General features: G+C 34.3%; 2 protein-coding genes across 10 annotated transcripts in view; both read left to right on the top strand.

Moving 5' to 3' along the window:
- ush (Zinc finger protein ush) overlaps positions 1 to 26,721 on the top strand; it is a 357,628-nt gene that overhangs the window by 325,303 nt on the left and 5,604 nt on the right. For 3 of the 9 annotated variants that reach the window (XM_074130554.1, XM_074130552.1, XM_074130557.1), the window contains 8 exons: positions 14,351 to 14,746; positions 19,858 to 19,974; positions 20,908 to 21,217; positions 21,315 to 21,526; positions 22,127 to 22,293; positions 22,376 to 22,980; positions 23,295 to 23,700; positions 24,857 to 25,129. In XM_074130554.1, coding sequence (XP_073986655.1) covers positions 19,956 to 19,974; positions 20,908 to 21,217; positions 21,315 to 21,526; positions 22,127 to 22,293; positions 22,376 to 22,980; positions 23,295 to 23,700; positions 24,857 to 25,129 — 1,992 coding nt within the window. In that variant the 5' untranslated portion in view covers positions 14,351 to 14,746; positions 19,858 to 19,955. Of the gene's footprint in view, positions 1 to 1,688; positions 2,465 to 2,543; positions 2,644 to 10,640; positions 10,794 to 11,156; positions 11,334 to 14,350; positions 14,747 to 19,857; positions 19,975 to 20,907; positions 21,218 to 21,314; positions 21,527 to 22,126; positions 22,294 to 22,375; positions 22,981 to 23,294; positions 23,701 to 24,856; positions 25,130 to 26,721 lie in introns of those variants that run through there. The other 6 variants (XM_074130555.1, XM_074130556.1, XM_074130553.1 and 3 more) reach the window with 6 other exon arrangements.
- LOC141456483 (serine/threonine-protein phosphatase 2A 65 kDa regulatory subunit A alpha isoform-like) lies at positions 5,583 to 6,932 on the top strand. Its single transcript, XM_074132512.1, is given in 6 exon segments — positions 5,583 to 5,647; positions 5,985 to 6,030; positions 6,032 to 6,202; positions 6,204 to 6,243; positions 6,246 to 6,490; positions 6,492 to 6,932. Coding segments are annotated over 6 exon segments (867 nt in total). The 3' UTR covers positions 6,792 to 6,932.

The following is a 26,721-nucleotide window of genomic DNA, read 5'->3' as shown; positions in this document are numbered from 1 at the left end:
GAATCGATTCCAACAACTCGTTCACCGATTCCGGTCTCTGTACTTACCCTATGCATTAGTAAAAATGTCACGCAATTCATTAAAAAATATCATTAAATGTTAGCTTTCCCAGTTAATAACAAAACTATATTTCTTTAACACACATTGAGTACTATCCCTAATTTCCAATTGCACTGATAAATATAAAATTAACAACGTAACACAAAAATTAACATAAAAATAGACTAGTCAATTATAAAAATTAAAGCAATGATGTTTAGTCATTATCTAGCTTGACCACTGGAAGACTGGAGTTAACGTGCTTCAAGAGGATCCAAGGTAGAGAAACGGAAATGGGTAGGAAATTATTCCCATAAAAAAAATTCTAACCCTTCAAGCAAAATGATAATTACTCATAAATAAAGAAATATTTATTTACTAGGACTTGTATATCAAGCTTTAAAAATATTATCTTATTATCTTACGAAAAGAAAAAGCTGTGTGCTTAATCTGTAACATAGCGCTGGATTCTCTTATTCTTATCTTCATTGGGTAAGTTTAACCGTGTACATGACCGTGAGACAGTCAAAGTAACACTGAGCCAAAATTTAGTATTACCTAATTGGTTTACTTACTGCAGTATCCCTCCCACTCTATCACCAATTTCACAAACATTCATCGATTGGAAATAATTTTTAGTTAAATATTCGTTTTATTTGAATACAAAAAACATTATAACGCTTTCTTAAGATGATTTTAATTTTTAAAATTTGTTTTTGTCCATTACTCTTATATAATACGAAGAATTTCAAATAAAATATAATATACAAACACAATGATCTAGTATGCAGGTGGAGTCAGTCCTCGTTACCATAGCAATGGAACCGTTAAACAACTCCGGTTCCAGCTCCAGCAATTTCTATTGGCTAGATTCAGTGAACGAAAAAATGGAACGAGTCCGGTTTCAAAAGGATTTAAATCACTCCGGATTCGACTCCACCAACTCCAGTGGATTTAACCAATGAAAATGCTAGAGCTGGGCCGGAGTCGTTTAACGGTTCCGTTGTCATGGTAACTACGACTGACTCCACCTGCACACTAGATCATTCTGTGTTTGTATATTATATTTTATTTGAAATTCTTCGTATTTTATAAGAGTAATGGACAAAAACAAATTTTAAAAATTCAAATCATCTTAAGAAAGCGTTATAATGTTTTTTGTATTCCAATGAAACGAATATTTAACTAAAAAATATTTTCAATCGATGAATGTTTGTGAAATAGGTGATAGAGTGGGAGGGATACTACACTAAGTAAACCAGTTAGGTAATACTAAATTTTGGCCCAGTTTTACTTTGACCGTCTAGCTGACATGTACACGTTCAAGCTTACGCCAATGAAGATGAGAGTAAGAGTGTCCAGCGCTAAGTTTAAGATTAAGCACACAGCTTTTTCTTTTTGTAAAACAATAAGATAATATTTTAAAAGCTTGATATTCAATTCTTAGTTAATAAATATTATGAGTAATTATAATTTTGAAGGGTTAGAATTTTTATGGAATAATTTCCTACCCATTTCCGTTTCTCTACCTTGAATACTCTTGAAGTAAGTTAACTCCAGTCTTCTAGTGGTCAAGCTAGATAATGACAAAACTGCATTGCTTTAATTTATATTTGACTAGCCTATTTTTGTGTTAATATTTGTATTACGTTGTTAATTTTATATTTATCAGAGCAATTGGAAATTAGGGATAGTACTCAATGTGTGTTAAAGAAATATAGTTTTGTTATTAACTGGGAAAGCTAACATTTAATGATATAATAATATAATAAATTGCGTGACATTTGTTCTTATGTTTAATCGTTCCAAACCTTCTGCTGCCTCATTTTCATTTTTATTTGCCTAAATTTTTTGGGGCGGGGCGGAATCACTTTTTTTAAAAATAGGGATTTGAATCAACTCGTTCCACCATCGGACTCGTTCCAATGGAACGAGTCCGCTCAAATAGCCCATCACTAGTCAGCACTCCACGTGCATGCACATTAACCAGATCTACTTGGATATCTTTACTCTTGTTTCTTTCAGTTCCATTCTTTTGATCTGTGATCATTAGTAATTAATTTACTAATCATTTATTATAATTTACCTGAATAGAACGGAAACGTGCTAGTGTTTCTCAAATTTCAATTTCCAACAAGTTTCAACCAACAGTCAAAATTATTGAAGCAGCTTGTCTTTGTTCTTTAAATGGAGTTTCTCGCACAGGTTTCTGCTATTTCCATGCCAGAAAATTAATCATGCTTTACACTATAATCAATTTCCATCAACGAGTTTGTCGGAAACTTGGAAAAATGGTAACCGTAAGTGGTTTAATGCATTTATCTTTCACTTTTTCGATCCTCTTTCTTTCTTTCTTCTCAAACTACCCAATAACTGTTTTCATCTCTATGTTTCCCAACTATGAGGAACTACAGTTAGTTCACAGGTAACTATTCTCCATCAACTTTCTGTAATCATTCAAAATCAATCGAAGTTTGATATCTTTGTTCTTCTAATACTAACAGATAAGCAAATAGTTTGCCTGTATTTATGCCAGCTGCTCGAATGGGTTCTCTAAGAATTGTGGTCAGCCAGAATTTATGTAAGAGGAGTCACAAAACACACGTGAGTCTTTTTTTCCATTTTTTTAAATCTCAGTTTTGACTAGTCTTTCATCCCTCTTCTAATATTTTCTTTGAGAATGTGATTTCTTGTTGCCAAAAGTGCTCAGTAATTGTCTTTGAAGTTTCTTTTTCTATTATTTTTAATCAAAGGTTTTGGTGTATTTCCTAACAAAAAAAAAAATTTCTGACCTCCAGATATCAAATTCTGAATTAGCCAACCTCGTGTGTTAATGCTGAAAGGTGAGCAATAGTTTCAAAAACGTTGCTCCACTATAATATTATTAATCAATAATTTGCCAGAAATTATTTTGCAACAATATAATTAATGGGGCTTCTTCTCCACAAAATATTGAGTCTAATGGCGTTAAACCTAATTTTCTTATTTCCCAAAAAATTTATCGCAAAATGAATCGGCCCTTTCCTCCTCTAACTCACAGGGAATAGAAGTGACCTTCCACTTTTCCCGTACACCGACCTAATATAAACACTTCATGTATACATTCTTCAAAAATTCGTTTAAATCAATTTTACCAAGTTCAATATGAATCGATTTATCAGAAGCGGCAATAGCTTGAAAACAGACTTAAGCTTGCAATTGCTGCTAATTTTCATATTTGAAATATTCTTTCCACATAACACCCATACGAATTTGTGAACCATAACTGTTTTCATCTCTATGTTTCCCAACTATGAGGAACTACAGTTAGTTCACAGGTAACTATTCTCCATCAACTTTCTGATTTTTGCGCACTGAGAGGGCCTCAAACATACATAATACGGTGCAAATTTGACTATTGCTGTACTCCCCGATATTAGGAGTAATAAAATACAAAAATTCAACAAAATAATTCTCTTAAATATTAAAAGAGTGCAGCCATATCATTAATTTTCCTCATTTAGAAACAATATAACAAAACTTTTTCCTCTTCAGAAATTTATTATTTAAGATAATTATTAAACAAAAAATTATCATAGATTATTATTATACAATAAAAAAAAAATGTCAAAGAATGGAATGATAATTTACAGCGATATGTAAGTAAAATAGATAATAAATGTTTTAAAAAAGAAACCTTATCTCTTATTAGTTTTGTGCGATATAAATAATACCCGCATAAATAGTATTGTATTTAATTCATTTAGTGCTGCAAATAATTATTATTTATCGCATATTTTTATAAAAATAATTTTGTTTTAGAAGAGCATTGAACGCACTTTATAAATAGTCAACTTCCTTTTATTGCAATATGTATTGTGCAGTTATGCTAATTTTATTCTTTTCATTTTATTAGTTTTTCCAAATTATTTAACGTTTATACATTCAAATATGGTTACATGGAAATAGATCATTGATGTTCTTTTCTGTTAAGTTTTATTTTAAACAAGTTGAGCACTAGTACCGATTTCAATAATCTGATAGGCTTTTAATTTCTTCTCTACTTTAATCTCCACAAAAATTTACCCTTCCAGTGAAGGCCTGTTTCTTCAAATTCGAGTTATCAGATTTCATTTAATCCTCTAGAATATTATACAAGTGAGATACGCGTGCGTTACACTTAAGTGACAAAAGAAAACCTACAAAAGTTACTTCCCAAGAAGTGCCATAACTTGGAGATTCTTAAGATTTGCTGTACATATAGGAAACGTACATGTGAAGATATTGGTTTGACCAAAACATTAATATAGGGCTCCTCTAGAGGAACATTATTGTTATTATTAATTCTCTGGACGGGTTCTGTTGCCCAGAGCACTGCAAGATTACTGTACCATTTGGTAAAATAGTGTGCTAGATAACTCTCCTTTTTGTACAAAGTCTAGGATCTTCCCATCGTCTTCGTTGCAAAATAATCTCCTTTGGCTCTTATAGCACCAAATACGCAATCTCGCGTTGGCAACAAAACCAAACAGTGTTAGTATATAAACTTTTTGTTTTCATTTTGCAGTAATTTTTCCTGTAACAACTTTAAAAATTAGTGCATATAAATTGCTCTAAGAGCTATTACACTTCTCTAGAGTTCAGAGTGAGTACTCTAGCTAGGGCAGCTCAACAGTGTAAACGCACCTTTGTCAGTTGTTAGAGAACTTAAAAAGTAACTGTCAAGTACAAGTAACAGATAATATGAATATGATTAAATTTAATTCTGTACTTGCTGCTTTCTATACAGTTTATTAAATTTAATTCAGGTGGTTAAGTTAGGCTGAAATTTATTATTTTCTCATTGACAATATGGTTAACTAATACAAAATTTATTATTATTTAACATTATTGAATCAGGGGGTGATATATCCAATGAAGTAATAATGGTTCATTTACTGATTAGCCGCTACAGTTTTGTTAGCTGTATTGCTTTTATGGCGCCCCTTTCCCCCTTCCATAGGTTTTCACATCTATGTTCTATACACTAGTATGTATATTAATTATGTATCATTGTTTATTCATGTACATTATTATGTACAGTGTATATATATATATAATACTAGATTATAATCACTGTAGCACTGAACGAGAGTATGTGCGGCCCCTCTGCGTGCGAACAGTTTTAGTCTGTAGAGTCGAACGAACCCCTACTCGCAGTATTATCAGACAATTTTACAAACGCATGCATACACACCAACATTGGTAGAACAGTAGAGGCAGCTTACCTTCCCGCCAAAATGTGGTGTTATCCCGCCCTTTCTTTTCTATTGGCGTTAATCTATATTCAATTATCTATTATTACTTGGATAATAATATAGAAGGCAGATTATAGTGATCAGTTGTTCATTAATAAAGTGATCTCAAGCGCTTCACTTCAAACTAAATAACCAAAATAATACTATCACCACCCCCTTCAAAAATTTCGTATCTTCAACACACACACTTCAGTAACTATGATAAAGGCTATCGTTAATTTATTATTGTAACTTTAATTTATATATGATACATTTCATTAAATAATCATGTCATTTAGAGTTAAACGCAAAAAATTTATTTCTTACTCTTTGACGGATTTAAAGCCGGGAAAGTCAGTTGAAAGAGCGCCTAAGAGAAAGGATGACGTCTTTCCCTGTTTAAAAATAAATAGTAATTTATTATAATCAAAATATATACAATTCTTTTTTTAATCTGTGTTGTTATCATGCAGTTTTTGAAATTTTAAACAAGCTTCCTCTTTGTGTATGTGTATTTTTTAATTCTATGTAGCATTTGAATGAAATATTTGGCGATATATTTCGACAATATTACCAAGAGCAGTGAGTGATATCATCCCCCGGTTCGTCCTGATAACAACAAGAAGTCATTCTGTTGTAGAAATTTAATTTTAATGAGTACTATAAAACAAGTAAAAATAAAATTTTTAGCTTTTGTGTTTTAAACGAAGATGTTCAGCTACGACTGAATTCAATAAAAAAAATTGTCTACCATTTCACTAGCTTTGGGCGTTTAAAGTACTAGGAGTGAGTTAATACCGTTCCTTACTGTCACTATTTATGATGAAGATGAGGTTTTGTTAGCTCTGGCAGAGCAGTTAGGACAGTTCACTTCTCTAGTAGGAGGACCAGAATATGTCTATTGCCTCTTTGCCCCCTTTGGAATCATTGGCCACCGTAGAAGAAACAGTTGTGATAAAGCCGTAGAATCACTACGTTTAATAAGCTCGCAGCACAGTCCAGCTGATTAAGAAGCACGATTTGTACCTCTTGTCACATGACTAAGCTCGGGTGACTGGTTTACCTCGCGAACTTCGGCTTGTGGATTGTTTTCGGTTTGCTACACTAGAGTTAATTCATCGATAAAAGCCGACCTAAGGACTCATTTCAGAACTTTGTGTCAAGATGATACACCGATGGTTAGGAGGGCAGCTGCTTAGTAAGCTAGGCGAGTTTGCCAAAGTCGTAGAATTAGAATATCTTAAGACCGACTTAATACCAATGTTTGTTAGCCTCGCTCAGGATGAACAGGATTCAGTAAGATTATTAGCTGTAGGAGCGTGTGTGAGTATTGCATCTTTGCTACAGCAGGAGGATGTGGAACAGTTGGTAATGCCTACTCTGCGACAGTGTACCAGTGACACTTCCTGGAGAGTGCGATACATGGTGGCTGACAAGTTCACTAGTCGCCTCCGACCACGACACCTAATTGGTAGTTGGACGTTAAGCCCCGCCTGAATAAATAGGCGATTACTTTACTAAAGAAAGTAATGGAGTTTCTCTTGAAAAATATTTTCAGTGAAGAAGCAAATGATAAGTATTTGTAGATTTTTGTCTGAACATAACTGTACTTAGCTTTACAAGGAAATGATAGATGGATTTCACACATAAGTTCATGTAGTATTGCAGGGTTTTTGCAGTTCAATTGTCTGCATTAAAGGAAATTGCTTATTTTGAGGAAATGGATTAGCGTAGTATCAGTTTCTCAAGACGCAGTGATTCCAGATTCATGTCTCGCAGGCTGTCCATAGATCTCCTCTTCATATTGTTTTGTTGTTAGGAGCTTCTCCATTCTTTCTTTCTGTAATGCAGACGGGTGAATGGCCAAAGAAGACAAGACATAGTTTTTCTAGGTGAAGCATCCATGATTGCCCGCGATGGATAGTGTGTCTGCTCGAGGGAACACTGTTGTAGAGACTACACTACAAGAAAACGCTAGGCCACCGACCTTAGAAGTTGGCGTGTCTTACTTTAATAACAAAAAATAATAAAATCTAGGACATGCTTTATTTAAAAGAGAGAACAAAAAAAAAAAATCACCAAAAGTCTCCCAAAGTAAATGCGGTGGGGAATTCCCCAATCAGATTAGTGTGCTCGAAAATAAACTAAGATTAGATTAAACAAAAAGATATGGCAAACAAAGAGCGGACAGATAAGTTTGTAATAAGCCAAGCGGTAGTGAGAGCAAGAGAGCCTGTTACAAGAAAAAAAAATGTTGTTGTTGTTGATGATGATGATGTTGATAAGAATAGAAGAACAAAACGGCCCCAAAAGATAAGATAAAGAGCTAACTCAGAGAAATATAGATAATAGATTTATTGTTGGAGATAAGCAGGACTGAGTGCTGCCTTCTATATCTTTGTAAAACCTATATATTGTGTTTACTATCTCGAATTATAAAATACTAAATCATACTGTACCTATATTTATTTTAAATTATTGTTTTATTTCTAATATTAAGCCTGAGTCTATTCTAAATTTTGTGCGATGTTCTTAGTAGAGCATGCTATTGGCCTTCACAGTTCTGCACTATACCTTCGACAAAATTGATTTTTTTTATTAGTTATCATTGCTATTTATCGCCAAATGTGATTTATTTAGGTTTTATTGTTATATTTACAATCTAAAACTGGCATTGTTAAAGTATATCTAGCTAAGTTATCTAACTCATTTTATATTGATAATGAAATGATTAAGACTATTATTATTAATATTATTTATTTTTGAATTTCATGCGCTTCAACCTCTAAGGTCATTGATAGCTTCCAGATCCTTGTTCAGTGAACTGGCGGCCTCCAGACAGAGTATCTTTTTACTTCAGACAATATCTCATTATAATGTTTTGTCATAAATATTATTCGAGTTTAGAAAAACAAGACTTTCTGCATTTCCAAAGTTGTTATTTGCGAATTCGAGTTAAAACTAATTTATTAATGCCACAACATTGATGGCTATATCAAGAAATAGCAGGCTGTGACTTATTTGGTCACAATTGCCATGTTTTTCTTAAGGATTAAGAGAATTAAGGATAATATGTAGTTTTCTTTTTTCAAATTTACCCGCTCAATGCGCTGTTTCTACTATTGCTTATTAAATAGTGTATAATCTTTGTAGCTTTATGGCGTCGATCTCCTATAGCATATTTAGCAAATAATTGTTTAGGATTGGTTCGTGCTACTGACTTTGTAAATTACTTTTTAAATTTGTATTCTTGTATGCTTGCATGGCTGGCAGTGGGAAATCCAAGGCAATCTTGACAGAGGATGGGAGGCTCTCAAGTAGATTGGAGGGAAGGAGTTGATGTGCAACTAGAACGCAAAGAACATTTACTAAAGCTCACTTGTTATCTTTTATCTTATTTGGCTGCACTGTTGACTGGAGGTGGCGTATGAGTTCCAGCATGAAGTAGTGGAGGTCTATATTGTGACAGAACAAAGAGCTTGAGGAAGGCTTTGCCAGGGCACTGCGGGGAAACTATAAGGCCTGTTGCCAACTAGGCTGGATATACAACAGCACATTGGTTCTGGTTAGGGATGTTTATATGAATATTTGCATATCTGAGATCGGCCATGGCACCGCCACCTTGTTGTGGGTGGTTTGTGGAAGAGAGGGTGGAAGAAAACTGGCATTTGGCGTGGCCTGATAAGAATGAGCCGCTCGTCCTTCCCCGCCAACTGAATCAAACCACCCTCCGCTCTCGGCCCGTATTAGCCGACCACTATCAGCAGAAAAGTTGCGTGCCACCGCGCTCGTCCTGTCTCTGTCTTTAAGGCCATATCTTTACTACAACAGCAACACAACAATCTTCTCCATGTGCCTGGCACCGATCTATGGGTCGCATCTTCAACCAGCCCTTCTTATTTTTATTGCAACCTAACATCCTGTAATATATTGTTACGAACTGTTGCAAAATATCAAGACTGATTTGCCAACTGATTCCACCAGAAGATATCCTGTCTGGAAGTTTTCTATTATGAACGATATTACCGCCTTCCTTGAGGAGGTTTGCTTTTAAAAAGTTGGGTTCCCAAATATTAAAACCTTTAGGTTTGCGGTAATTAGACAATTTTTTTTTAATTTAAAAGAAAAAATAGTCATTACATTTAGCTTTATTCAATTTGTTTCTTTATCTTAACCAAGTCTCAGTATTTTAAGATAGGACAATTCTAAAGAATTGTTTATTATATTTTGGTAGTTATCCATGATCTATTTATCTTAGATATCATGCCCTGAATTACTTTTTAAACCTTAGATAAATTTTCAAATGATTATTCTAAGTTGAAGAGTTAGTGATTGTGGCACCCAGACAGTTTGCCGAGACTGATTGTTTCAGCAGACATTTTGCGGAGACTATGTTGGAAGTAGAAGTCTGACTTGATGTAATTTTTAAATAGAATTAATGTCTACATTGTTATGATGATATTGGTTTGAAAGAGATCGTGTTTTTAAAAAACCACTTTCATTGAACTAGTTAATCAACAAAATGGAAAAAACTTGTAATCTCAACCAAAAATTCAATCAATTTTCCTATTATTTGAAAACATGAACAACTCATGTGGTCTTTGCATCAAAGTAACTTTGAAATAGATTTTTAGAGAAGTCCTATTGCACATTGTTGTCTATTATTGATCAGTGTACCAAGTTTTGATATGGAAGAGAAGAGCAGAATGGGTAAGGTACGGCCAAACAAGGGGTATGAGGGTCTGCAAAGAGATGGCCACCAGCTGATAAGGCCGATCAGTTCGCGATAAGAAGAGAATGACTGTGTCTGATGGGGTACTAGATCTAGATTGCTGGCCCAACTTTCCTACAACGATACACGAACTTTAGCGAATATCATCATCGATTGAAATTGAAGTAAAAATGATTACAAATGACTTAAAAATGTTATTGATGACCATGTTGCTTGAGTAAAGAAAGCAGCTAAACTGAAAAAAGATTTATTGGGCTCTCTGTCGAAATCAGTAAATCTTAATAGATTAAGTTTATCACATTGCTATGACGTTTCTCACAAAAAAAACTGCATAAATTTTATATATTGCGTATGTTTTCTGGGTTTCAATATAAATGTGGTATGTGTTCATTTCAGCAGCAAACTCTAAATTACTTAATACATTTTTATTAAGAAATAATTATTGTTAATTTAAATATTGATGAACATGTGGTTCTAATCACTTAATTTACAGTTATTTTAACATTAAACGAACTTTCCTTGCTCGACTTTGAAGACCATAATATAAGAGTTGTAAAACTATAACGAAATTCATTATAAGTTTGAATTCTTAAATAATTATAGCATTATTTGATAGGCACTTATGAATTACTAGATTTTTTTTTAACCATTTGAAGGATAAATTCGTGATTCTAGGGATAGCCAATAGTGTAGGAATGCCTATTTCTTCAGGCGGGCTTCAGATCCGACTACCAAATTAGGTATCGTGGACGGAGGCGTTAGCAAAGGTACTTTACTTTAAATTTCTCATATTAACCTGTAAATATAATCAACGGGCTATGCTGGTAATCGAAACTAGCACCACAATATTTCTTTAGCTTTGTGGGCCTCACTTCTAACCACTCCAGGCTACCGTGGCGCTTACGATGTCCAATATTTCCACCGTTATTACTGTAAGAGGCGATGAACGTCCCTTTAAAAGGCAGTGTTCATTGTAAAACAAAAAATTGCATTACTTTTGCCAAGAACAGGGGCAGAAAATGTGAGAAAGAAAGCTGAATTATAAAATAATTATAACAAATCATTCGTTGAAGATCGGCTAAAAGCGTTGTCTATCGGTTGATGTGTGCTGCTTCAAGTGTACAATCAGAAGCCCACGTGAGGTTCCTTTAGTTGCAGTTTTGTGCGTTCCATGTTAACAGCAATGGTGTGTTACTCTCTACTATCTCTTGAGTAGTTCATAATAATCTTTTAGTTATTTATTTATTGTGCAATGTGTGTTACCTTGCTTGATCAATTAGATTTGAAATCATCAATAACAACACCAGGTAATTTAGGATTCATTATATAAATTTGTTAGTTCATTTATTATAAAATCATGTTTGTTTTAACGAAAAATGATAGCAGAAACTTTAGCAGTTGATAGAATTATTGTTCGCCAATTAATTTCTTCCAATTCTATTATGAAATTTATCACACCTCGTGTTTGAAATATTCTGGTGATATGTTACGTTAATTTTTTTTTTAATTACATTGAATTAAGTAATTTCTAATATTCAGTTTATACATGATTAATCTTTCTTTAAATAATAAGAAAGGAATCATTTATAACTATTAATAGTAAGTATGTTTGGAAAAATGTGCATTACTTCTTCATTTAGTTAAGGTAATGCTTCTTTTCTTCTGTTAATTCATTCAATTTAAAATGTCATCTCTAGTAATTTATTTCTTCAGTCTTTCCAAAGCATTCCTTAAGTGAACTGTAACAACAGGTTAACAACGTTAACCTTCACATTTACAAAGTTCGCGCTTGAATTCCTTAAATTTTACTAGCTTTGTTTTATAAAAAAGTTTAAACTTTTTTGCATAAATCTAACCATTTTACTTTCCCTTACGCCTTCTACGAAAGTATTGAAGAAAGTTGCAGATTTTTGATTGAGTTTATATCAGTGTTGAGGTTTCCAGAGTACAAAAAATAAAGGGGGATTTCTTACTTTGTATTAATTGTTACATGAGTTGGGTGTCCATCATAATTTAAAAACAAAAAATTGCTGAAAATTCAAATTTTTAAATATTTCGCTCAGGGTGCCAACATCAGGTTGAAGGTAAAATCGGTCTACCTGAAGTACTGCACTACTGAATGAATTTTTCAGCATTAATTGTTTAAATACAGAACTTGTATTAGCAACTTTTTTTTTTTTGTCTTAGGTAATCATATTAAAGGCACACTGTGCGAGAAGGTGCTTAGGCATTTCTGTAATGTGTAACATTGTCTTATCACATATCTACTGGTTGACGTGGATTAAATGTGTTACTAAAATCTAAAGAATATTTCTCAGCTGGAACTACCTCTTTACTCTAAAGATTGTTTACTTTTTGAAATATTCTGCAAAGTTCGTATTATATAAGCATGGATTTACTCTGATTTTTTAGAAAAATCCTTTTTCGTGCTGTTTTCAAGCAGATTCTTTGAGAATCCATCTCTCTTAGAAATATAATTTCCTAAATCCACAATATACTTTTCAAAATTTGGACCTGCGTTCCAAAATTTCAGCTTTACTTTTAAGAGTAGCAGAGTGAGCCTCTCACGCCTCGTTCTAGTAGCTATGTTCTAGACTAGAGGAATGGGTCAAGAGGTTTTAGTGGTTCTGAGTTTTTATTCGATTTGGGCTGTGGTATTTAATTAATATGTAGGTGTCAAGGTTGTTCACAGAATGTAGTTATTCTGTATGGTTAATGTCGTGTAAGTGGGAATGGCAATGAATCAGAACTTATCGCAGTAATTTCCCACTTAACGATTCTCTATTGGCACTTGTATAGGTTTTGTTTTGTTCTTAGGAGCTTTTAGTGTCACGTTGCTAGGTTGTAAAGCTCAGATTCTTGGAGAAGTGGAATTTCCAAATTTCTCAAGGTATATAATGTAATAAAATACAGACTGGGGTCGAGACCTTTTAATCTAAACCGTGCAATAATAATGCTTTAATTCGAATTCACGAGATTCATCCAAAACATTTAAAGCAACCACCCTGTTACAAAATATAGTATTGATGTGAGCTGCTTGGAAATGAGAAGGCAGATGAATTGGCAAAGGATAACTGCTGCATGTAAAATTATTATTCAATTTTCTTTATGTACTTGAAATTATAGTTTTAATAATTTAACCTTTTGACAGATGAATTGTGTAGCCTAGGCTAGGCATTCTAAATCCTTTTGATTACAATTTTGAGCCTTGGATCTTTATTTTTCATAAAATTGTACTGTAAGTAGTTGAAAATAATTTAGGCAACTGCGCATTTAGTATGTTCAGAAGGAATGCTCATAAAGAATAATCCTAGTCAATGATAGTTTTTCATACCTTTACAAAGACTTAATTAAGATTATGTTTTCAGTGAGCATTTTACTTAATTATGTTGGAAGCGATATTGTTGGATAAAAGTAGAGTAAACTTTTTCATCCTTTCGCTATCATACGATTATTGATTACATATTATGAACATTAAAATTCCATTGCTGCGATAGACGATTCAGTTAAACCTCGTTCGCTATTAATAATTGATGGATAAATCAGATATTAACTCGCAGAGAGATAGGTAGATTCTGAGTTCTATTGCATGTATATATACAAACGTGTATGTGGTGTGGTAAATATGAAGCTTAGTAGATGTGTATGTTTGTGTATTAGTAAAATGAGATAAGGATAGGTTTGGTCGTTATATTCATGGCCAATTGGTCGAGCCCTCTCTCAGCGAGCTATGGAGAGTACTGTGGCGCGCGGGGCAGGACAAGCTGGGTGATATCGGTGGCTGGTGATCGCTAGTCTGTACAGCTAACTTCTTAATGAGTTCCCAGAACAGGATAGCAGGACCCGCCGCTGATAACACAACTAATTGCCCTGGCTGGGTACCTATGCCGAGAGTGCAGATAGCGCTTATCTGGCGCGACCATCGCCTTACACAAAACTGGGAATATCCGTTTTGAAAGACTTCTCCTACCGCCTCTAATCTCACTCTTTCCTAAAATCGTTGTTTTGCATTGCCGGCCTTCATTTATTTCACTTTTCTTGTCTTTTTTTTTTACTTTATGTTATTTAAAATGTTTTTTGCGACTTGTGTACTCTTCTTTTATCTTTGATGGAGTTTCCAATAAGAATTTAAATTCACCGATTAAAAAGAAGGAAAAGAGATGCTCTTAGTAATGCAGTATTATTGTTTAACAATTGTTCAACATGGTTCACTCTAAAAAAAATTGTCCAAAATTTTTGTTTGTTTAAATAAAAACTTTAGTAAATGTTGAATAAAATCTGTGGATTATTATTGACGAAATTAACTATTTGTGTTTTCTTACAGGAGGAGAAGAAGAGGAAGAGTGGAGGGAAGGAAATGGAGGTGGCACGGCAGAAGAGACTAAGCAGACTATTACAGGCGCAACTAACGCAGTAGAAGAGGATTCAAAGAAGGACGAGGAAACTAAAGAAAGAGCAGGCCCATCTTCAACTGGAGTCAGCTCCACCGGGACAGTCAGTGCTGGTGAAGAATCAGTTGGCAAATTACGATTAAACGCCAGTTTAGCTACAGATCCTGCAGTTGTTCGTCCAGTGGTAGAAACCGAAAGGACTGTCAGTAAGTCAACTGGTGGTGGAGGTAGCATTATTGAAAGAGAAGACTCCAGGACAACACCATTACACGATATTGGAAGCGGCTACATTACGCCATCAGTAACTCCATCACCAACCATCCAGTCAGGTAACAGATATTATTAGCTGTTTCGCCCAAAAACGATTTGTCTTTGTTTAGTATAGAAAGTTTGAGAAAAATCTAGGAACAGATGTTTTTGTTAAGAGAATATTTAATGGTTGAGTTGTACTGTCAGTGAGCGCAATGTGCCGAGAGATTCTAATCTTATCTATCGCCAGCCGCTTTCCATCTTCATCATAAATTAATCTCCAGCACACCACACCACATGTATCGCACTATCTAATCTGGAGAGTATTATCAAGAGATCTAGATGATGGAATCTAGATAACCAATCCCCATTTGCTTCATAAAAACTCCTTATCTTAGCTTACTTTTATATACGGTAAAAACTAGAGTTTTCTGTTTAGGCTCTCCCATGTTGATAAATTATAAACGTTCTCAAAATGTGGCATTTCTTGCTCTGTTTAATGTTTTTAAAACTATTGGCAGTAAAATTTTTGAAATATGGAATCCTTGGGTTCTGTTTCACGAAAAAATAGGCGGAATTATATTTATCTTTGTGGGTAAATATTAAACAAATATTAGCTCAAATAGTACCTAAACAAAAATAAACGAAGCCTAAATTTTACTATTCAACTAGAAATTGATCGAATTTTTTTCCTCTAGTTCCTGTAAAGCATCTCAATTCCCTCCCAAGTTCGACTTTGTCAAGTCTTGTCTTGCTAGAAATATTGTTTAAAATTATGCATTCTAAAAAAATAAGTATAACTAGAAATATATACCGTTGTTTTCATGCCTCTCATGAGCTAGTGTTTTAGACTCTCGATTACATTTGCGTTATTAGATACAGTTTTTTTTTATGGCATTCATTCATCCCAAGCTAGAAATTGATCTGCTGCTTTGTTAAATTTATTAGAAATCTTAGCTCTGCTGAAAATCACAGTTTTTATTGATTTTCGCCATAAAGCCAGTTATTAAAATCAATATTTAATACTTTTATAAGAATATCTTATTGCAGGGCTTCTTAAACTTTTGTCATTCACGACCCCATTTATGATTGCGAGTTTCTTGACGACCCCATACAAATATAAAAGAAAAATAAATTAATATTTTTTGATTATTTATTTATTAGGTAACAATATACATATAGTACATATACATATGAAAATATATAGTTTTAGAATTCGTTTTGAAACATACAAAAATCTAAAATTAAAAATTGCACAAAAAATTATAAAATTGTATTTATTATAGTTTCAAAAATAAAAGTGGATTCTGAGCGTCTTAATTCGCTCGAATATATTCAAGTAGTTGCGTGGTAAGTATTACATTAAAATATAAGTAAAAAATTTAATGAGATGGATAATAATAGTATAATAATAGCGATCATCGATCGTTTACTGCTGTCGGAGGAGATAGCTCAAAACCTTCAACAAATGCGCGTGTCTAGACGCTGCAAGTCCACTGTATTCCGCCAACTCTAGTGATGTTATAAAATGGTATATATAAATATTTGACATTAAAATCTCTCGCGACCGCAGAATTTTGCTACCGTTTTTATCGTTACTCATTTCAAAAAAATAAAAATAAATCATCTGTTGCAGTAAATAAAACAAAATTATGTAGAGAAAGAAGCGCTTATAAGAAAATAAAACAGGACATGCGTTTTGTCGTTGTTTTAGTTTAGGAGAAGAGCCTGGGGCAATTATAGCATTGTTATCTTAGCATTATGAGCGCCCTTATCTCCAGGTATTATCTTATGTCAAAGTCGTGGATAAAGTTATCAGTCATTTGCCTGTAAATGGCAGTTTAGACAAACCACATTAAGCGTTCACTTTTAAAAGTTCATTCCATTTTCTTTCTTTTCTTTTGTTGGATAATTTTTATTAAATAGGAGGTAAATAATTATATATTGTTATTTTTATATTACTTGTTCGTTTTTTTTTTTTTTTGTTTTCTTTTTTTGGCATTGGCTTCCGCCATACAGCCAGCATCGTCTAGGTGCTTATCACTAGAATATCACTCACTCTCCATTCTTACCTACAAATACATTCGCTTCACACATTCATCCCTCTACTATATACCGCTATTTACATAAACTACTGCTAATGGATGGAGCAGCACTCTGTGCTCCTGCCATCCTTCTCGCTTAACCAAAATTAAAATCACGTAATATCTTCGTAGCGAAATGGTGCATCTAAATACCTGTATATATCGTCAAACATTCGTTTCCTTTCTACCACATAACGTGGACATATCATTATTACATGTTTGAAATCTTCCTCCTCATTGCAATCTACGCAAAGAGGAGAGGACCTTCTGTTGATCCTGTGTAGATACGATCCGCACACCGCGTGGTTCGCTCTCAGCCTGCTTATTGTCGTAACAACCCATTTATTAGTGACAGTTCCCTTAAACCATGGTTGTCTCGGTAACTGATCTGCCATAGTTTTATAGAATCTACCTTTATCACCATTATTGTAATCTGTCTGCCATTTTTGTAGTGCTGCTTTTGCAATTATACCCTTGATATCGGTGTGTGGTAATTTATAATTAGCCATTTCCCCACTATTGGTGGCTTCCTTTGCAAGTGTATCAACAATTTCATTCTCTTTTATACCACAATGACCTCTTACCCACAAAAAATTAATGCAGACTCCCTTCTCTTTAAAGATGGCAATAGTTTCTACAATCTCTGCGATAATGTGATTCATTCCTGCAGACTGGTTGTGTATATGTGATAATTTACACAACGCACTCTGGCTGTCACTAATAATGGTATATTTTTTCTCCGACAACGAATAAATATATTTTAAAGCAGTTAAAATAGCAATTAGCTCCGCTGTATAGATGGACGCCTCATCTTCTAATTTAATTATCGTAAAATAGTTCCGAACCGGATCATACACAGCACTTCCGACTTTATTATTGATTTTGGACCCATCTGTAAATAAACGATATGAGCCCGGATAATGGGAAGAAATGTAATCTTCGAAGGCCGCAGTTCTCATCTTTTCCGGTACCTTTATCAAGTCGAAGGAAGTGTTAACACTTAATTCGCTCAATAAATGTTCGTATTTTAAGTTGTACGCATCTAACTTATTATTAGAATATACCTTATCTCTAAAGGTAGAGATTCTAATAAAACTTTCTGTGTAAATGGGGCCTTTCTTTTTTGTCCAATATTTGTGAGTGAGTACTTGTTCGTTCTTTGATTATGGATATCTTCATGAACTGTTTCAGACAAAATAAAAGTAGCAACATCTGCATTTTTGTTGCTTGATTCACGAACTGAGTACTCCGTATTGATATTTATTGACTCTTTCGCCAATGTTAAGGTTTCGGTCGAAAATCTGTCAAATCTATGACTCCTTCTTTTTTTACTGCAAAAAAGCTGCATTTAATAAAGTATTCTCCAATTATGTAAAACATGTATAAAGTGCATAATCAAAACAACTGTTCCGCATCTAACTGGAAATTAGTCAACTCAGTACTTCTTTACAAAATAGATTTAGCCATCCGTAAATATCTGAAACCTAAATATAATTAATTGTGAATAGACCTAATCATATCTCAACAATTGTGGCCGAATTTCTTGAATTCTCTAAAGCCAGAGTTATTCCCTAAGAACGAGTGTAATTCAGAAAATGGAATAGAGAGCCACAATTCTCAGTTTTTCAGGGGTAAATATTAGAGTTATGTAGAACTTAGCATTCAATCGGAGAAATGGTCTTGCTACTCATAATAAAGCTAGAACCACCCATCTGCCTCTCTAATGATGGAGAATCTCTGACACCTTATTATCTTGAGCTTTTTCTTCAAGTTCTCTTAAGCTAAACCTAGCTTCTCTTGATCTTGAAAGTAAGTTTCTTTCTGGATGCTTGAACTACTATTGTCTAGTCCTGATAACGGTGGAGAGAGAGAGAGAGGGTAACATTAGTCTAGCTTCTTCAGGGCTTCCTCTCTTCTTCGATACAACACTTTTGAACGGCAGCTATTTTACCCATACTAAAAATCCTTCAGGTAATAACACGTCCCACTCATTCCTGGTTGCCTAGTTAGATTTCCAGAAATTGTCATAGAAGTTGCCATCAACATATGCCCAACCAACTGTCTATCGACTTGAGTCTCTAAAAACTTTCAAAACCCGAGAGAGTTTTTCATCTAACAAATTAATTATTACTCGCGAATTAATGTGATTTTATTTCAAAATTTGAAAAATCCTTATAACTTAGGTATTTAGTTTATGAAATTAGGCAGTCCGAGGACTTTTTAAAAAAGGATAAAATAATAGTGTACTAAATGTATTTCAATATACCTACTTGTTAAAGAAATACCCACACTGAAGTGCCTTCTTCTTTACACTTATTTTTAATTAAATATATTTTTCTCACAATTCAAGTTTATTTATTTCAGCAACTAAAATAAATAATTAATATGATCACGCAGATACCGAACTGATATCTTTTATTATGTTTTTTTTTTAAATGACTATTAATATTTTTTGTGTTAGTACATATCTCAGTATTGTTGGCCCGATACGAATCTCCTTGTACCCTTATGTTTTGGTGCCGATCTATTGTTATTGGGCACAGAGTTCTGTATATCTTTCTGGCTGGCCTTGATCGCTAAATTGCATCTAATAGATTTATCTGATGAAGAACCTAACTTTTCAGATGATCGTAATGACTTTGATACTTCATGTTCGATTTATAATATGTAAAGTAATATTTTTTAAAAAAATCTGATAAGAAGCATTATTATAAAGTAGTTTTAAATTCATCATTTGAATTTGAACATCATGGAATTTTATCTTTGAAATTAATTTTTCCGTCTCCGTTTACTTTTTTGGAATTCTCGCGAGTGTAAAAATGGTAGCATTTGACTGATAATCCATATATTATATCATGTGGGTCCTGTCCAAGGCAGCAACAAGTTCTTTCACTTCTGTAAACCAAGTAATTTATGGGATTTTGAAGGAGTTGCAGCCTAATTCGCTAAATTAACTTCTTTCTTTAAATCACAAAATGCTAAAAGCTTTTACTATAATTTTTATGCAAGAACAGCAAATTTTAACGTTTTACCTGGTACAAACACCAACGAATCAAATTTAGAAAAGCATATATAATTAGTAAAATGAATTCTATATTTACTTTCAGGTTCTGCGCCACCTGTTTATGTGTGTACTCCATGTGGGATACGGTTTAGCTCTCTGAGCACTCTGGAGGCCCACCAAACTTACTATTGTTCCCACAGAATGCCTTCACTTCCAAGAGGTAACTTATGTGTGATTATGTAATTATATTTAAAACGTTCTTTATAGCGTTTCCTACAATACTCGTATGAAAGCGCTAGTGTTTCACTCGTGCAATTTTTTTTTTTTTTTTTTTTTTTATTTTTTTTATTTTTTTGGCGCATCAACAGCTGAGGTTATTAGCGCCCGGAGCTTTTTCCAGTGCACTGCTGGCCTCCGGACAGTGTTCTCTCGTTACAGACAACACTGTCCATCACCGGACAGTGAGCTGTAAGAAGCTCCTAGGAAGAGAAAATCTAAGGGTCAGCTGCTGGATTCGAACCCGGGACCTCCGCGTGGGAGTCCAGTATGCTAACCTCATAGCTAATCCCTTCCCTCACTCGTGCAATTAAAAACCAATCTCAAGTTGCTAATATCAGTGCAATTCGCACAAATAATTTATCTCTCTATAATTCATTTGTTAGTTAAAAATAATAAAATAAGGTTAAGCAGGTACTATCATAATTCAGTTCGCTACCGACTTCAAACAGTGTTCTGACGATACACACAAGATGTGAGAGGTCAGTAAACTGTAGGTGGCTTCTAGGCAGAGAAAAATCTAAGGGCAGGCTGCTAGACCTTCGGTTGGAAATCTAGTATACTTATCATTGGGCTTATCTCATCACCATATTTATTAAATTAAACTAGTTTTGGATTCCCTATGAATTCACAACTGTTGTTAAAATTAACTGGAAGATTGTGTTGATCTATTGATTAACGGATTAGGAATTAACCTAATTCCTGCACCAGAGCAGTTTTTTACTGACCTAAATTCTTGAACAAAATTTGTATGTTCCATAATTTTATATAAAATGAAAATCTTCGAAGTTTTAATTTGTTCTTTCGTTCAATTTTTCACTTAAATAAGTAAATATTTATAAAAGATTAATTGACATAGCTCCACCACTCCCTATAGGGGGTACTGGATGTGATTCTGAGCCGGAAGATGTGAAATGTCCTACAGAAGAATGTGCTACAATTAGCGGAACTGAAAGCAGCACTGGCAGTACTCCAATCATCACTGCAGAACCTCCTTCTAAGAGTGTTCGCTCTGGCAAGTTGTACAAGTGCCCACACTGTTCTTATTCTGCCGATAAGAAAGTCAGCCTTAATAGACATATGCGGATGCACGCTACTTCTCCTGGAGGCGGACCACCAGCCAGTGAAAGATCAGTGTCCCCACAACAACCAGCAATCGATAGATATTGCCAGGATTGTGATATTAGGTTTGTAATTTTTGTTTTAAAATTTACTGTTATTAATTATGTTAAATATATCTGTGGTTATATATGTATATTTATAAATTGTTTAACCTTATTGTAGATTCTCTTCTAGTAAGACATTCCGCGCCCATAAACTACATTACTGTAGTACACGACATGTGATCAAACCAAAACCAATATCCAGCCCTCCATCACCTGGTGAAATGGTTGGATCAGGATCTCCTGCAGAAGCAGCACTACCGCCTAGAGATCAACCATTTTTAGCTCTGCCCACAAACCCTATACTCATCGTGCCCTATTCATTGCTGCAGGGTCAGTATAGTTAACATATCTACTTAAATTACGATAAAAATTAAAATTATTTAAAAAAATAAAAATAAATTAAAAAAAAAGTGAACCTCTCCTTTTCCGAAAACAGATCTATTGAGTTGTAATATAATGTATCATTGCTATTTGTAAAATAATTTTAAAAAATCTCTAAAAAACTATCTTATCTTTACAATTTGCTATCGCAATGAAATATAGGTCTTTGAAACAGTGACATTAAACTATTGCAAATTAAATTGCATAATATTTGGACTGTTAAAAAAAAAAATCAATGAAAAAGCTTAATTTTATCCATTTTTTTTCGGTTCTTTGGAAAAAGTTTTTTTTTTGGCGAGAAGAAAAAAATCACTTAATTTATTAATAAGATATTTTATGATTGGCCATTAACCGCGGGCCTCATAGATGCAAGTATATACTATAACCATTCTAACTTACCTGCCCTAAAACGTATTAGTATGTGTTTATTGCTTTTTTTTAAGTTTCTTTACACTGCTAATAAAAATGAATTGCAGTCTACGTCTACTGTTGCGTGTAGTATTAACTACCTTCCTGATATTAAATCTTTTCTGTTTTACCATTTTACAGGAGCTAGCTTATTCTCAGGAGCTGCTGCAGCAGGAATGCCTCCGACTGATACTGCATGCCTATTGTTACCAGATGGCACTCTGCAGCCCTTGGCCCAAGCCCTACCCACTAGACATGTTAGGGAAGAAAAAGTACTTCCTCGGCCTCCACCTTTTCCATCTCCTCAAGTAAGCATAATTTCAATAATAATTTTTCCTGAAGACAAAGACTTTTAAATTAATCATTCCATCATGTTTTGCTTTTGTTCAGGTACATAAAGTTGCTTTGGAAAAAAATAGTAAACCCCGTAGTGAAGGAACATCACCATTAGATTTGAGTTGCCGTCGTAGTGAAGAACGAGAAGAAGTCGTTGTGGTAGATGGTTGTGAAGATGAAAAGGAAAACAGACAGATCAATCAGTCATTGTCACCAGAGCATGAGGATATCATATGTGCACCTTCCATTCCATTAATGCTAAGTACGTCGTCCACATGTTCCTCGCCTTCGCCGGCACCTGTAAGCCCTCGCCCACGTGGTCGTAGTGAATCACAGTCGCAACACAGTAATAGTCCTAGTCCGAAATCCGTGGGTGGCGGTGGAAGTAGTGGAGGAGGAGCTGGAGTGTCCCCTTCTTCTGCTAAGTCTCCTAGGAGGACACCCAATGGATTGGCGGCCACAAAAACTAAAGAAGAACGCCGAAGGACTCCAGATAGTTTGCCAAAACAGGACGGTAATAGTATTAATCTGCAAAGTTTGTTGTTGGCTGCGGTCACTGCACAGTCACAGATGGATAATATGCAAATCAAATCTGATTTCGCTAGTCTTCCTTTCCCGCCGGAATTGGTGCCACATTTGTCTGCAGCCTACAATGCTAGGTATTTTGTTTACTTTATTCTTTCTGTAACGTGTAAATGATATAAATCAACATTTATTATTTTATTCTATATATAGTAATACAGTTGAGTTGCGGGTGTTGGTCTAGCGGTTGAGAGCGTAGCTTTGTAAGTGGGAGATCCCCAATTAGAATCCCGCGTATGACTGCTTTTTATTTGTTTGAAAATTATTCATAGTAAAGTATGAGCTTCCGCCCCCGTCCACGACGCCTGATTGGTAGTTGGACGTTAAGCCCAACAATTACGATTACTTTACTCTACTTTTTTTTTTGTAATACAGTTTTGTCTTACTCTAGGTTTTCCCCAAAAACTAAACCTCTGGTACCGATGAGTGGTCTTATACCTCCGCCACCTCTTCCTGGCCTATCTTCACTTAGTGGCAGCAGTCGTCCTTCTTCAAATGAAATATTAAATCATGCTGCATTCTTACCATTGCTCACTTCTGAGATGGCATTACGACTAGCGGCCGCAGCTGCGGCTGCGCAGGCGGGCAGTAGTTCAGGAGGATCTGCCGCAGACATAGTACCGTCTGCTGGAGCAGTCGTCCCACCTCCACCTCCGCCTCCTCCACAAGTGATAGTCAAGCACGGTGATTCTAAATGTTTGGAGTGCAACATCGTGTTCTACAAACACGAAAATTACATTGCCCACAAGAAACATTACTGTTCGGCAAGAAAACATTCCGATGTATCTAGTCAAGAGGTTAGTATAGTAACAAATTAATATCGTTACAATCAAGTTGTGCAATTACTGTAAAAGGTACAATTTTTTATATATTTACTAATTAAATATGGGCCAGCTGACTAAGAGCTTTACACATACTGACAAGTAGTTACAATTTTAATAATAGTACTTATGTATGAGAAGAATTTAGTAAAGGAATTGAAATAGTTGGCAATTTCTATAACAGTAAAAAGGATAAAGTTCTAAATTACCGTCCACAATACGGAATTTTGAAGCTGGGCTTCAAACTTTGCCTGCAAAAATAGGGGATATTCTATTTACATTTTAAAGCACTTATAGTTTTTACGAAGGTTCATTTTTAGAAATGATTAGTGGCTGTTCCTATGACCTCACTTTTGGGAAGCCGGTAATACGCTGAGAAAGCACTGAGCGCCAACAACCTCGAAAGTTTGTCATGCAGTTAATAATAATAAATAAAACGTAACTTTTAAATAAAGTAAAAATTTGAAAATACTGTCCCCAAAAAGAAACTGAAAGCCTTATACATTAACATCTGTTTAAATTTGCGCCCCTCCCCCTTATAAAATCAAACTCCAATTTAATAATTATAAAATATTATACATATACTAAACGTACAGAACCCTTATACTATTACTAGGTTTCATTATTTTTAAAAAATGTTTTACGATTCATTATTATTTTGAATAACTTCCATATTCACCATGTATCCTCCCTCACTCAGTCAGATGGTTCTGAATCAAACTAATTCATCTTTCTCTTGTAATGAATGCAACTCCGAAACCAGTCAGAATACAATAGAAATGCCTGCTACGAGGATATGAAAGCCTTGTTTGTTACAAATGGAATATGCAACAAACTTTTAAAAAAAAAAAACAAGCTAGATAAACAAACTATGGAATATATAAACATTATTTACGACTATTAACTAAGAGGTACCAGTTATATTCTTAAACTCAACTTTCCCCTCGCACAAACAAATTAATCAAGCAACAATTGATGTAAATTAATAAGTTTTCTAAGTGTCCAAATGCTATAAAATACGACGGTCTTAAAAGCGAGATTATCTTTTCCTTAAGCCTTATTTTATGAAGCCAATTAAGTGACATATTACATAGGATCATTGTAATTTATTGTTATTTAATTTGAATTATAGGATAAAACGCCAAGTCCTGTAGGTTCTTCATCACCACCGATAACGTCTCCAAAGGATAATCTTCCATTAACATCTAAAAGTCCTGTAGGAAGTAATCCACCAGGAAACATTGTGGCGTCAACGTCTAAACCACCACTATATCAGTTCATTTGCGCTGCTTGTGGAATCAAGTTCACATCATACGACAATCTAACAGCACATCAAACTTATTACTGTCCAAAGAGAGTTCCCCAACCTGAACAAGAGAAGCCCAGGCGGTGTCCTAAATGTAAGGTAAATACATATGTATTTTCTACCACCATGTGAAAATGCGAGAGTACTATAGTGAGAGAATTGTACTTTTAATCACAAGAGCGAGCGAGAAATATAATTTGTACTGTGCTTACAAATAATTACAAATCACCGTTTTCCCAGTAATTGAAATGATTATTACAAATGAAACAGTTGTTAGAGCTGTATGGAGCTTTGTACAAGTGTAATGTAGCTAACAAGTGTAATTAATTAAAAATAAATATTTTGAGAGATCCGGGTTTAATCGGTGCTCCTGCCTTCTGGACAGTCGGTTCATCTAAGTTGTATACGATGTTAATAGTAGTGTGTGAAGGGTAGGAAGACGTTGGGTATTACATTAGTGTTTACATATATTAATCACCAAGTTATATATAAAGGGCATTCTTGCAATTCTTAGCACTTTGTTTTGCAAATTCTTTAACCGTTTTGAATGTGCGTTTCTAGCTGTAATCGGAACAGTTTATGCACAAATCTGAAAACAACTCAAGAGGTAACTTAAAGCGCAAATTGTATTGGCTTGTGTTTCTGTTGGTGGGTGGGATTAACTGTTGTAGTTTAGTGTAAATGTATCTGGGTGAGCTTGGTGCAAAGCTTTCCTAGAAGATTTCCCAGCTGTTAACTTTCATTATGCGCAGGTCTCCATTTCAGAACCGCAATTGAGTGAGGAATTGTTTTAGAATATTTTAAATGCAGCTTTTCATTTTTGTAACCATTTGGATAAGATTGGCTGTTGGCTGTTTCTGTTTGCTTTCGGTTTGTTTGTTTGATTTTTGAAACGTGTTTAACAAAGTATCATCTGTAATCCTACCTAGTTAGCTTATGTTGATACTAGTATGCCCAAGTAGTTCAGGATGAAAAGTATAAGGCTCACGATTATTCTAAATAATCTTGCATAATCCACTACTTGAGCCAGTTATCTTTTACTGATCTGATCTGTCTGGAATGGCCTGTGATCTTAAATTTTTTTAAAAGTTATATGTGACCGTTTTGTTGAGAATTATCATGACGATTAATTTCTGTCCTCAAAATTGTGTGAACTCTGATTTAATGATGAGTTTATTCTCATCCAAAATGGGTGTGGTAGAATTGTGTGATTGGTTAATAAGTTTTAAAAGAATATTTTGTTATGTCATTTATTCTAATATTCTTGAGAAAGAATTTTAGGCTGACGATAACAGTTAGAATCCCTTTTTTGTTCGAAACATAAGTGAAATACGCGAACTAATGCATTCTTCCATTATTTTTATTTCATTTTTTAAATTTATTTTTATAAGGACGGAATAATCCTTAATCGAAGACAAGCGATGAAGAAGTTACTTAGGAAGTTTATAACCTTTCCTAGGCAGATTTTTTAAAGTAGGGTACTTTTTTTTTAGTAATGCGTAGGTTCTAGGAACTTATGTTGCAGGTACTTTGACTTGACAGTGAAGATATTATCTGGAGATTATGTATTTGCCAAGTTATCGTTTATTCTGTCTTTCAAGGCGCTTAAGTCAGTCAGCAAATTAGTCTTAGTTTTCTGCTAAGGTTTGTGAATTTTCGAACTTATTTTTCTCAGCGTGTAGTGGACGAAG

The sequence above is a fragment of the Rhodnius prolixus genome, unplaced genomic scaffold, assembly GCF_049639745.1.
Source record: "Rhodnius prolixus isolate KJV_2025 unplaced genomic scaffold, Rpr scaffold_4, whole genome shotgun sequence".
Lineage (NCBI taxonomy): Eukaryota > Metazoa > Arthropoda > Insecta > Hemiptera > Reduviidae > Rhodnius > Rhodnius prolixus.
The sequence above is the reverse complement of the archived record's forward strand: the minus strand, read 5'-3'. Positions and strand labels throughout refer to the sequence as shown.